We start from the raw sequence: 13348 nt of genomic DNA, 5'->3' as shown, positions 1-13348 counted from the left end.
ATCTAAGTCTTGCCCCAAACCAAATGCCAGTGAACCCGGTCACATTTTGAAGGAGACGACTGTGTACTTTTTGACATTCGAAGACAATGTCTATCATACACGGGGAACATTTTGTGATAATCAGTGTAATAACAAGTCCACAGTATTCTATTGAAAAGACGGTGGCATCATTGGTCCTTGGATCCACTAGAGATTTAACTCTCATAGATGGCGCTAAGGACTGTAAGTTTGAAGGGATTGGAACCCCCCCCCTTATATTCAACCTCACTTACTTTCAATCCCAAACCAATCTTAATTTCAACGCTCCCTAACTCCTAGTTTAAACTCCTGCTTTCACGCCTACCTGGAAATTATGAAATAGTCAGAAAGCTCTGACGGCACATCGGTTCTCGTCATATACCCAGCAAGAAATGAGACCGAGGGGTACCCCCCCAACACGTCCAATCCCTATACACATTCCAGACTATTGTTTACTTAACACATCCCCCCCAAGATGTCTGAAAGGAATTCCGCAAATTCCTGCGAAATGACCAACACAAAGCAGGGGGGTTCTCTCCGTCTCATACCTTGCCGCATATGTGTCCCCAACATATTTTCTTCGGACATTCATACTCCATCAGTATATAAATCACTTTCTCCGGTGCATAGACAATTCTGTGAAGATCACATCTCCACTCTGCGCATGCTCGCATCGGCCTATAGCCCTCCCACTTAAGCCTCCTATACGTTTGCTGATTATTAGGAGCCGGGGTTGTTCTACGGCCGTGGTCCTAGCAACTCACACCTGGCAATGTTATCCACTTTTAAAAGTAAAGTAAAATTAACAGTACATTTTGCGCTGATCCACTGCTGCATGCCCCTTCACGCTGACTGCATTATGCTGAAGTTGTGACCATTATGGTTGTAAGTAAAAACTGCAACAGCCATTGGTTTGTTTTTGTTTTTGGTTTTGTGTGTGTGTTCCATGCTTTCTTCTTTCTCTCTGTAAAACCTTGAACAAGTTCAAATTGAGATGGAAAGCTTGCAGTAAACACCATGCAACATCTCTTTTTTGAGTCTGTGTGGTTCTGATAAGAACCGGAGAGGCTCAACGTTTCGGACAGTGTGCTCTGTCCGTCGTCAGGAGAGTCAGGAGAAAGTTCAAATTGGTTGAATAGGCCTATACATGCACATTTTGCAAGCGTAAGGTATGTGGCCGCGGCTACATGAAGACTTGTTCAGAAGCTCCCGACATGTTACCCATTCTTTAGCAATTGAAAGCTCCAGTATTTAAAATAAAGAAATGAAAGTTTTCCATTTGTGTGAGGGGGGTATATGAAAATTCCTCTGAGAAGAAAAAATGTTTTAGAAATATTTCTATTTTGCCCCTACACAAGGCCTGTATATGCCACCGTAACATTGTCGACCGCACGATGTAGACTGGACAATCATTAGGAGAGTCTGGAGCTCCAAGCTTCCCCTCTCAAGTATCTCATTTTCTACTGAAAATATCCCCTTTGCGTCTTATTTTCTTTCCTGTGTTACAAAATAATACAGGGCCTATGTAAGGAAACAAATTTCGGATGACTCCAAAAAGAAGCGAGTGGGAACATTAGAGTTTTGTTTTATACCCCCACATTAGCCGTAAAGGATAAAACCGCTGAATGAGGTGTAGGGCTTGGTTGAATCACCTTGGGCTGTACCGTACACAGTCAAATACACCGTGTCTCCTAGCTGGAGAACTAGCACCGCGCTCCCAGACACCTGCTCGTTGTGACTGGAATCACTGCTAGCGGCAGTGACTACCCACTTGTTGTTTTTCCTAAGATGAACCCGGAGGTCGCGGTTGGAGGTGGACGCAACATTATGCACAGAAAACATGAAGACGTAGGTGCCTGGCACATTACATATGAATGTACCAGTCGCTAGATCGAAACTGGTACCCGGCAGAAGTGTTTCTATCCGCTGAAAGGGCATTTGAGTGTCGGAACTCCTATCCAAATTGCTCGTCCGCGTCACAGTAAAAGCTACCCGATGGGCGGAGTTATTTGGAGTTTCTCCCGGCTCGCCCCTCTGACCTTTGACCCCTGCTTCCCCGGTCGGGCCAACTAAACCAGGTGGACCCCTTGGACCTATTTTGCCAGGCAGGCCTATTCCGTCTTCCCCTTTGGGTCCAGGGCTCCCAGGAGGTCCCCGCTCACCGATTGCACCAATCGGACCAATCTCACCCTTCTGACCTGGCTCACCTGCGTCGCCCTTTGACCCTGTGGGGCCATGAAGGCCTGGGCTACCCGGCAAACCTGGTGTGCCAGGGGTTGCAGCAGGTCCTTGGCAACACATTGGACACACCTGTGACTCACAGCCATTACCATCTGTGGACTCTGGCCTGGTAAAAGCAGATTGGGGCTTGGTAGAATTACCCAGAAGGATGGTGACTGAAAGGATGGTCGCTATGGAGATTAGCATCTGGAAAAGTAATCAAAAAACGAACAAAAAGATGAGGATGATAGAAAAGGAATAAATGACCGTTGGAAGTGTTGGGAAAGTTGGGGGCTAAAGGGAGTCACGGTTTGGCATTTTGGAATGCTCGTTGTAGTGTTGTTTTTATTAATAGCAGCGTTTTAAAGCACGTGCACAATAAGCTCGCGTGGAATCTTGACCAAAAGCTTATCAACTCAAGGGATTAGTGTCAAGCGAGACATGGGGAAGGTAGACCACCCCACTTTTGTACGGGCTGATGGGCCCTCTCTTTCCCAACAAAGAAATTCTTCAATGAGGAAAAATAATAAGGTATTGTATCCAGAAAATCAGTTCAGGACTAGACACATCAAGAAAGATTTGCAACAAATTTTCACTGGATTTGTCACTGGAAATGTTTTCAACCTTTGCGAATTTGCAGCGCAAACATGTAATTTGATGTCACAAATGTGCATTTGCATGAACCGACCTTTAGACTACAAGGGCACTCAGTCAAAGAAATCAACAAAATATAAAAATGAAAGGAAAGAAAATGCAGTTATACAGGATGTCCCAGAAAAAAAACCCCAAAAAACAAACCCTGAGGAAAAAGGTTAATATGCCCAAACCATGCGATATGATTATAATGTATAAGGATCTCCGAAAAGTAGAAGCAGTATTTCTAATGACACCTTGATGGTATCCCTCCTGTCATGCATGACTGAACACCGTTGTTTTGAAAATGGGGCATCCGAACTCAGTTGTAACACTTTGGATAAACCAGTGAATGAGGTTGTCCTCACGACTTATTTGACGACTTTTTTTAAATCCAATGATGCGTCAGAGAGATAATTTTGATTACTAGGACATTTGTGCCATTTTTTTCTCCAACGACATAAATTGCTAATCTTACATACCTGAAACTCTTAATTAAACACATACATAACGTCATTGGAAAGACTCATAGAATGAGAGATTTTCTTAATTTACAAACAAGATCCTCCAGTGGTTCAAAGTGGTCGAAGTAGGGTAAATCACATTACCTTCCTGCAACAAACTGATCAAGGTAAATTGGATCGAGTTCAATTGAAAGTAAACCAGCTCATGAAAGTCACTGCAGACTCTAAAACTGCATAAGTTTTGCGATTTATATGGCAGTAAACGGCGCCACCAAGCGAGCCTACCGCGAACTGATTAAGCAACCGCGGGAAATGAAGAGCGTGGGGCTGGCTACTGATGCTGAGCAACAATTTCCTGTTCTAAAAACCTATATCCATGATAACTCCTAGTGATTACACCTGTGATTATTCCCATTTTTGAAAACCAGTGATTGTTTAGACCATTATGAATACATTGGTGTTCTAACATTCTATGTTTTAGCTGAGCAAAAGGTTACGCCACACGAACTGTCGAAAATAAATGTCCTTCCAATCATACACGTCCCGTATGGCATGTAGGACTGTACACTTTTGCACACACGACGTTAGTGGAGTATTCCTCTTCCTTTAATACTTAATGATTATCAGTGCTGTTATATTTTCCAGAACTAAATCTCCAATGGTCAGAGATCTTCCACTGATCACCGATCACTGCATCCTGACCGAGCACTAGTCTCTCCACCAGCCTTATGTTATTTTGTTCCCACCAATTTCCACGAATACCATCAATAAATTGAATAAATGGTGCCCGTGCTCAGCGAACAAACACACACCGAATCGCGAAGGACTCCCCGTGTCCTCATTTCTCCTTTACAATAAGTATTTAAACAACCATTGCCTTCTGCATCGGTTTTTTAGAACGAGAAGGAAATTCGAAAGTTGTAAGAACCAAAACAGGTGTGGGATAGACTTGCAAGATGATTAAAAACATAATTTAAGTATCTTTCCAACGGAACGGGTGCTTCAAAGGAAATTTTCACTATGGGTATAAGCTTTAATTATATACCCCCAAACAAATATTTCCTAGTTATTTGGAAATCAAATGCTATTTTGGGGGACATCCAAGATTATTGATAAAGCCTTATACACGCAATCAGCATTCTGTTACAAAACATATTCAAATCAGGACAATTGTGCAACAGGTATGACTTTAAAACCATGTACAGTGAAAACTGGACTTTAACTTGCCTTACCTAAGCCATGCAGAATCCCAATTGAATACCCATTTTGAAATTTATGGACTGTGTAATGAAAACGCAACGCAAATGCATCATACTTTGTATTTCAATAAATCTCAACTACACCTTGATTTTACCAACCCCTGGAAAATCATTAGATATTCACTTTACCCCTGTCGAAAGTGAAATGTGCAATGTCTGTATATGTTAACAGAATGAAACGACTAAAGGCACCTTTGTGTTTACAACAGTAAAAGTAAATGCGAAAAACATTGAAAAGGAAACCTTGGTACAATCTCAATCGATTTGAATACGTAAAGAAACTTTTCTTTAACATGGGGCCTGTTCATTGGAATACGGTCATATAATCTGAGAGGAAAAAAATTACATTTTAGCTAACTCGTCTCTAAGCGAATCGCGCTGCGCAAGAACGATATGTTCGATGTACCCAAACCTATTGGCAGAATGACTGCAAATAGTTACTCTAGGAGGTCCTGAAGGCTCAGCTCCTGAAGAAATGCACCGCAGCAATGTCAAAAAGAAATGGTGAGGGGGTGGATTCCGCTTGTTTATAAGGTCAAGTCTAGAAGTAGGAGTAGGTGATGATAACACCGGTATATGACGAAAGGAAATTCAGGGGTTAATAAGCTATATGAAATTTTTTAATACAGAAAAGAAAAATGTTGAAATTATGGTGTAGAAGGATTTAGTTCTGAAAGTATGACCCTGACCTATCCATTATCTGCTACACTTTTCCTTATTCTAGTCTGAATTCTTGGAGGATAAAGGTGAATTAAAACAAAAAGTATCTTTCCACCAAAAATATAACTGAACTGAACATTCTACAGCTTTATTTTAAGTACTTGGCAAAAAAAAATACACGAGCAAAGATAGGAAACGTGAAGACAGTTAATTGAAACATTGTGAGTCATGCATCCTCAGTGACACACAGGAAAAACACGCAAATTTAAAATTAGAAGTCAGTCGAACAAAATAATGTTTTGCCATAACGAAGTGCTACTTCTTGGATTGATTTTGAACCTAGCGAGCTTGAATCCATGTAAAAACTGAATAGTACGGAGCCCCTAAAGGGACAAGCTTTGAAAATAAACTCAGAATACACAAATATTTTCAGTTTGTAGGCTATTTCGTGCACTCGAAATCATTTCGTGCGCTGGTGATAAATTATTCCTATAAATAGACTGCATATGTAATATTTTGTCTTATTCTTTGTTTTGAAGATTGACAGTTTTAGGATCCGATTCGAAAGATAAGTTATCGTGAACACAAGTGCGTATTGGAAATTGGTCAACGAAAAGTAAAGGAGCGTATCTCTGAAAAATAGCTTTACTGTTTTTCTGAAAGGAATTGTATTTGATGGATAGTTTTTCCTATTCGTTCCTTGGCCTTTTCCCCATTATTTTTGCTCTTTCCTAAACCTGGTATCATTTATTGTGAGTTTTATTTGCTTGCCAGGAGCGGCAATGGTCAAGGTCGATTTTGAGATGGAATTTTGTTGATTTATTTTGGGTGCAATAAGAACGTCTGTGGTTCCACGTTATATCTCCATTTGTTTACCATCTCTCTTGTTACATATTTCGTGGGAGTGTATAAGACATTTTCTTCAGCTAAGACCTCATTTAAGAAAGTTTGAAATTCTAAAATCATGCCCTAAGCCCTTAATCATCACATTTGGACTTTTTCCAAAAAATGATACATTTCAAGCAGCATACGAGCATATTTTTAATACTCCGTTTCCCTTTAATGAGCTAGAAAAAAACCTTAAAGAAACTACGAAAGAATATAGAAATCTGTAAGACTCTTACCTTGGTGACCTCTCTTCTCCAGAACGAAAGTCTACGAGTCGGAGGAGTTTAATGTTGGCTGAAATCGCAACACAGCAATATAAATGTCCACAAGTTTACCTCATTAACAGGTCTCGTTGCATAATTATAAAAAAGCGTCATTCCACATGAATGGGCTATAATGGTGTTCTGGCAACATTTAGGACCTTCTACAAAAAATAGCCAACCTAAAAATGGATTGAAATTTCTTTTAAAAAGTGACGAGTCAAAGTAAACAATCATATTTTTAAAGGTTAGTTTTTTGCTCTGTTTCTTTTTAAATGGAGCTTTCCCTGGCTTTCTTCTACTTGTTTTTAAAAATAAAGTAACTGAAAGCAGTGCTCTCAGTGCTCCGTTCCTGTGTGCATCGCTCAAAATTGTTCCTCCCCCCCCCCAATTTTCCACTGAATGACCGCGGGCCTGTACAATAGTGTCACCATCCGGGAGGGTAAAGAGTATTGGTAGTTCATCACCTTGTAACATGCATATTAACCATTGTGAAGTTATGAAGTTCCAATGATCGTGAAAGGAGTATGTAACATTATATTGAATGTGAAACTTATTTTTCCATGAATGCCTAGTTTCAGACGCAAGAATGTGTAACACCAACATCCGAGTCAGGTGTTGATTTGGGGGTGACCTGTGTCAGAAACAATCGGGCCTTTTACAACTTTCTTTCAAAATTGTAGAATTTGAGCGAGCCTGTATGGACAATGTCAATATTTACCCTCTGGATCAGCCGGAATACTACGGTAAATTAATATAAACGGTGAAAGGGACATTGAAAAGTCAATCTAACTTCGTATTTGCCTCTAAACTGAACCAAAGAGGAAAACGAACAAAGTTTACGTTTACGACTTAAATGCATGAAAAATACGTTTTCTTTAAATTAAAGACTAAACATTTAGCACATCCAAGTCTGGCCTATGCGACTTCTACAATCATTGGTCGCTATCACAAACGTATACGTTTCATGCTGTTTTTCATTTACGCTTTTCAAGTTTATAGATTGAAGTTAAAGCAATATGAAAACTTCTGTCAGCTATTGGCCGGTCCATATCCGAGCATGTTTTCCGCTACACAGAGAAAAATTTACAGGTGCACTCGCTGCCACTTCGCTTCTTTTCAACTATTTTCGAAAAGACAGTAAGGCTGCATTCAAATCCCTTGTCTAGAGCTAGGTCTTGGTCTTCACTCAATTGGAAATGGGTGGAGACGCGGAGACAATGGACCGAGCAGTAGTTCCGGAAGCCCGTTTCGGACACGGCCTAAATATGGTTCCTTGTTCTGCTTGATGTTACCTGAGAAATGACAACAAACCTCTGTACGGGGCAGAGTAAAAGGGCTAGCCAAATACTTCACGAGTTAATTCCACATTGCATAAACACAAAGAACTATAGTTCTTGGATTCTTCTGAGTATACTTGTGTAAATAAACACTCACCTTGTAAAGTCTGGTTTGCAATCTGCGCTTTCAGGATGCTGTCTGAAGGTGGAGTTGAGTGGTAGTCGGTATATGATGAGCAAAGCGGCCGCTAGCGCCTTTAAACAGGCCTGCCATTTCCTGAACAGTGACTGGTAAGCTTAGCCTAGTTTGCCATTGGACCCCTGCGCGCTGTCACTCACACACATCACCGACCATCACCGATGAGCGGAAGTTATGATACTTGTATCACCGACACAATCAACTGACCAAGTCTAACTGGTGGATATTAATGTTAGTGCTGCATAAATAAAACTTGTTCTGTTTTATTGACACGCGAGAACCTGTCATTTACAAACCTCTTTTTGTCACCAACTTGTTGGGTGATTGACTGTGATTGGGGGATGGAACATGACGTTCACCATGTACCAGCTGTGTATAATTCATTTAGTGGGGTGCTATCCATAATAGGTCTTTCTCTGCGCTGGGGACTTCGCGCTGTAGGCGAACTCAGTCAAGCATTCTCCAGTGCCGTGTTGCAGCAATCATGAACGAAGGTCTTCACCAGAAATTAGCTTCCATCGATTTCCAAACAACAAAATCCTGCAGAGAAAGTGGATTGTTAAGATCAAACGAGACGAGGGGCCACTTTTCAAGGGTACATTTTGAATTTAAAATGACTTCTTTGGGCCAAAAAAGTAATCCCCGGCCCTACGCCGTACATGTTATTGCACTTTGGTACAGTCCGATCTAGTCCAGCATAATGAAATGACATCAGTACTTTCGAATTAGCGTCAATAGAATTCTGAACTTCCCAAAAGAAAATAGCCCAGTCATTAAAGGTAAACCGCTGAATGACAAAAATAGTCTTCAAACTGCTCGATTGTAGCGTCAACCGGCCGTTTAGGCCTAGACATAAACGGTACGTGCATGCAACGTCAACAAAAAGTCCCAGATAAAATCCCGTTTAATAAACTGCTTACCCTTCAAATTATGAATGTAGGCTTCTGAAAAAATACTTGAAGCCTTTATCAAATTGTTGTTCTCCACTGCTTTTGGGGCCCTTTTCCGGAATCCTCCACAAATCCGAAGGTTATCTCGGGAACCACGGTAAGGTCTCTTCTGTTTACAGCCATCGTGACACGCGAGTCCCCTTGAGCCTCGTTTTCACTTGCCGTGAATAACATTTGCAAAAATGTTACGAAATGCCTATAATTGTGCAACAATACAACTGGACGTTTTGCAAGCGGTGGTTGACAATTAAGACAAACTTAAATTCAAACAAAAAGTGAAACAACATTAAAAATGCATTCCGATATTAGATATTTCAATTATAGCAAGTTACTATGATAGACGTTTCCCAATTTTATTTATGAGGCCTTTGTTTTATGCCATCAACTTCTGTGTAGCGGTTCTGCAATAGGCACGTATAAGTTTAGCGATTACCGGCGAATGTATAGATTTAAAAATGCTGATTACTAGCATCACCTCGTTTGTTGAAACGTTCACGAACTAGCGCCACATTGTAGCGGAAGTATAGCACAGGAAATGCAAAACTAAAGCCCTATTACATTTACATGGACGCTCTGAATGTAAGAATAACGTTTATGGGTAAAATGAAGGAAAATTCAAAGGAATCCCACAAATTCTCTTGGGATCGATGAAAACATCCGGACATCTGACATAATAGAAATGTTTATGACTTTTGTGTTAGCATTTCCAGTCGTGTATGCCCTCAATCAACGTCGTGTCATTATATGATAACATGAATTCAACACATGAGAATACACAAGAAGTTTCAAGTTGGAGTCTGAGATCACTGGTTGACTGCATCAGTGTAGTTTCTTTTACCTACCGCACAAGCCCAGTTTTTGCCAACCACTAAATAAATCAGAAAGTGCCAAACTCATGTAAATTTCAAAATGATGATATTGAGGCCGCCTACTCCAAGGACGGTCAGTGCTTGTAAACAATAAACTGGCATAGAGGGATTTCATATTAGCGCCGTCTGCGCACATATGCATCGATGTCCAAGCTCTCTGTGTTGCACTTGCTCGCGCGCTCCCTCGGAGTCCACACATAGTACATGGAGATCCGGTTCGTAAGTGTGACGCCACTTCAGTTTAAACCACGCCCACTGCACAAGATACACGACCATCGCATGTACGTCAGTTCGCGGTCAATTGTCGTTATCTTTTCATTTAATTTTACGCATCGTGTCATCCTTATAAAAGACTCGTCCACAAAATTTGCAGCCTTTTCAAGTCTAAATTTAACAAACCATTATTTATTTTGTGTCTTGACTCTTTACTTTCAATCGTCTGATTGTATTATAAGAATTGAAACTGACACATACAGCCTCGTTGGGTGACCTCAGAAGATTTTCAGAAGATTCCCCTACAATTCAAAATCATGTAACCCACGAGCAATTATATGATCAGACACGGAGTGACGCTATCTGATTATGGTTATTTATTCTAAGATGAAGTTGCTCCACAACGGAAGTGTCTGCATAGATATGGTAATCAAGTAATACACAGGTATGTATGTCAACAACAATCCGGTAGGCCTAATGAAAGTTCACAAACAGTTCTTGCTTGCTTGTCCAATGACCCAGTGGGCACACGACGCGTGAAAGACGTCTTTTTGTGGTCGTTATGTGGTCGTGTGTCGTAAAGTGGTCGTGACAAAAAAACGACGTCTTAAAGACGTCTTTTATCCTCGGTTAGAAACATTGCTTCAGCAACCATGACCACAAAAAAAACATGACGTCTTTAAGACGTCGTTTTGCAGTCGTTATCAAATCATCGGTACCACACATACAGTGAAAGGAGAAAACGACGTCTTAACGACGTCTTTTTTTCCTCTCTGTTTGAATTGTTTTCTTCAACAAGCAATACATGAAACACACGACGTCTTTACGACGTCATTTTACAGTCGTTATCAAATCGTCAACATACAACAGAAAAAGATTTAGATAACTTTATGAAGATTTTGCACGGTGACTTTTGGTTTGTCTCGGATTTTGCCGGTTCTCACTCGGTTTCACCGCGGACGGTCCGACAGAGCAATGGCATACAGTGTATTGCAAAATCCCCGCCCTGCGGCCGCAAGTGACTGTTCTGTTTGACTGTTCTCATCTATTCGTGAAGAGGGATGTGTGGGATAGCAATAGTGCGAATGTCCTTACAGGGAAATTTTAACACTAGAGGAATTGCGAGTGTGGTTTAGTACACCTGCTTGTGATTTATTATTATTTGCAGTGGAACTGACCCTCAACCCCCTCGTCTGATTTAAAATAACACGACATTAAAATATCCCTACATTTAGAATGGATGAGGCTATTTTCTTTCATTGCCTGCTTGCTCGCAAGCAACGACTGGCTTCGAGCGTGTGCACCGCCCTACTATAGTGGCTCTGGCTTAGTCTTAGCTGGTTCCAGCCTTCCGAGGAGACTCTGAGCATGCCGACTGGAACCAGCGATGGCAAAGACTGAGGTCATGTCCAAAAGTCAAAACGGGCTTCCAGAACTACGGTTAGGTCTATTGACTTTGGCGTCTACACGTATTTCAAATGGAATAAAGATCTTCAGGTCAGGGAACCAGACTACTTCATAATTTTGAATTAAGAGAGCTCGAGTACATGTACATGTACAAGTATCGCTGCAAGCAGCTTGTCCGTTTAAAGAAGAGAAAGACAGGTTAGGCCCTTCCTTAAAAGGTAAGTGCTTATAAACTGTAATTCTGTTACGTATGGGCATTGTTGGTGAAGCAGAGGTCAGGCTTAAACGCAATAATTTTAATCCTCAACAGTCAACCGGGTTGGCCACGGTTGTTTCCTACCTCCATGGGTGGACCACAGACAGTGTTTATTCGTAGTCGTACGTAGACTCGCAGTCGTAGTGCAGTAAGGAGCATCTGGGCTTGCCACAGTGCCCATACTTCAGCGTCATCAAATATGGCAAATACTAACAGTGTCAATAAGTCTAATTTACCCTTTTAAGATTAAATGTTATACCATTGTATTGGTGAGACTAAACTGTGAAAATGTAATGGCAGTACATTTATGTGATGCAATGTACAATATTGGCCACTCGATGTAGACATGCTCGAGACAGTTGGTGGCAGAAAAATTCTTTTTCATTCTCAATCACAATGAACATATATGCGCACTTCAGCTCAGACGTGGTGTAAACAATGGTAGAGGACTGGTTTATTTACTGCCACCAAAGTCCTTAAAGTTTTTACAAAAATAAATTGTCTTATTTGTCTAACATTTGCAGGAAGTGTTGCATCACGCGGCACAACAGTGTCTGCAGTAAGACAACGAATAGCGAAGTGCTTAAAGCTTAGTATTCCTACCAGAGACAAACCAAGAGCCCTGAGTAATTCAGCAGGCATGCCCACCGGATAACTGTGCGACCAGTCTAGTGCATCAGATGACCTGTTTCCTGGCTGTTTCATATATTTCGGTGATATTTAACTAATGAGCATAAAGCCTATTTTTGTATTGGTCTTATTTGAAACTTTAAACCTTTTGTTGTTCGAGTAAAATATGAACATTGTTTCTTCAGGTTTATTTCCTCAGGTTGAAGCAATGAAGGCTGTTTAAAGTACGGTTATAACAAAATTACACGTCTGATCGGTTTTTTTTGGGGGGGCATGGGTAAAATTGTTTGCAGGATTAAAACACGTACAGTAATTTAAATTGTAACTGACGAGATCATCCTGTTCCAGGATAGTCTGTTTTCTAAAAAATTGACAAACCACTGCATGAGACAAAATGTTGTCCAAAAAGTGTTCAATATTTCCATTTTTTAAATTCTAAGCCAACTCGATTTGAATTTTTTTCATTAGTACAGGCATGCAACTTTTCACCAACGGATTTCCGTTTTTTACCTCTCATAAATGCCATTACATGTACATCTAAAACGTATTTTACTAAGTCTTGCCTGGTTGGAAATGTTTTGTTCTGCCAAATATTCAGTTACATGGCTTATACTACATGTACATGTACTGTGTGCTTAATGTTTCCCATTCTTGCCTTGTCCGTAAAAGTAAAACCTTTTAACTGCTTTTATCCAGGAAGTGTAAACACAAGTGTACCTTGTTTCATCGTCACTTTGATCGTGCTGGGTGCAATTGTAATGGTCCGTCCAAAGCCATTGAATTTACCAGAAATATTATTGGTACATAATATTTGTGTAGACCATCATTTTCAGCAAAGTGTGCTAACAGGTAATATAATATGAAGAATCAGAGTTAAATAAAAAAAATTGTTTAGTTGTAAACAGTCGCTTCAGTCAAAATTTATTTTATAGCCAGGCAGCGTGTTAAGGCATGTGAACTTCTTTTTATCATAAAAAAGTAAAAAAAAAAATGACTCGTTCAATGCAGATGTCTTTTTTCCTTGATATTTGATGGATAAAAGACGTCTTAATGCTGACGTCTTTTACTGCTCAATATGCTGACGTCTTTTATTAGTCGCAATGTTGACGTCTTTTATTAGTCGCAATGTTGACGTCTTTTAT

The 13348-nt window shown here is 40.4% G+C and overlaps 1 protein-coding gene across 1 annotated transcript; it reads right to left on the bottom strand.

The window, feature by feature from the left end:
- Window positions 1-1462: 1462 nt before the first annotated feature.
- On the bottom strand, window positions 1463-7972 carry LOC147799013 (uncharacterized). The gene is made up of 3 exons (XM_087136899.1): window positions 7840-7972; window positions 6379-6436; window positions 1463-2445 (listed from the first exon to the last, which is right to left on the bottom strand). The coding sequence occupies exon 3, from the start codon at window positions 2443-2445 to the stop codon at window positions 1618-1620; it is 828 nt and encodes a 275-aa protein (XP_086993025.1). The 5' UTR covers window positions 6379-6436; window positions 7840-7972; the 3' UTR covers window positions 1463-1617.
- Between the last annotated feature and the right edge of the window lie 5376 nt (window positions 7973-13348).

This window comes from Acanthaster planci, linkage group LG05 (assembly GCF_054643075.1).
Source record: "Acanthaster planci isolate LZ-2023a linkage group LG05, COTS_SCS, whole genome shotgun sequence".
In the NCBI taxonomy this organism is placed as follows: domain Eukaryota; kingdom Metazoa; phylum Echinodermata; class Asteroidea; order Valvatida; family Acanthasteridae; genus Acanthaster; species Acanthaster planci.
Note: the sequence above shows the minus strand (reverse complement) of the source record. Positions and strands in the feature narration are given on the sequence as shown.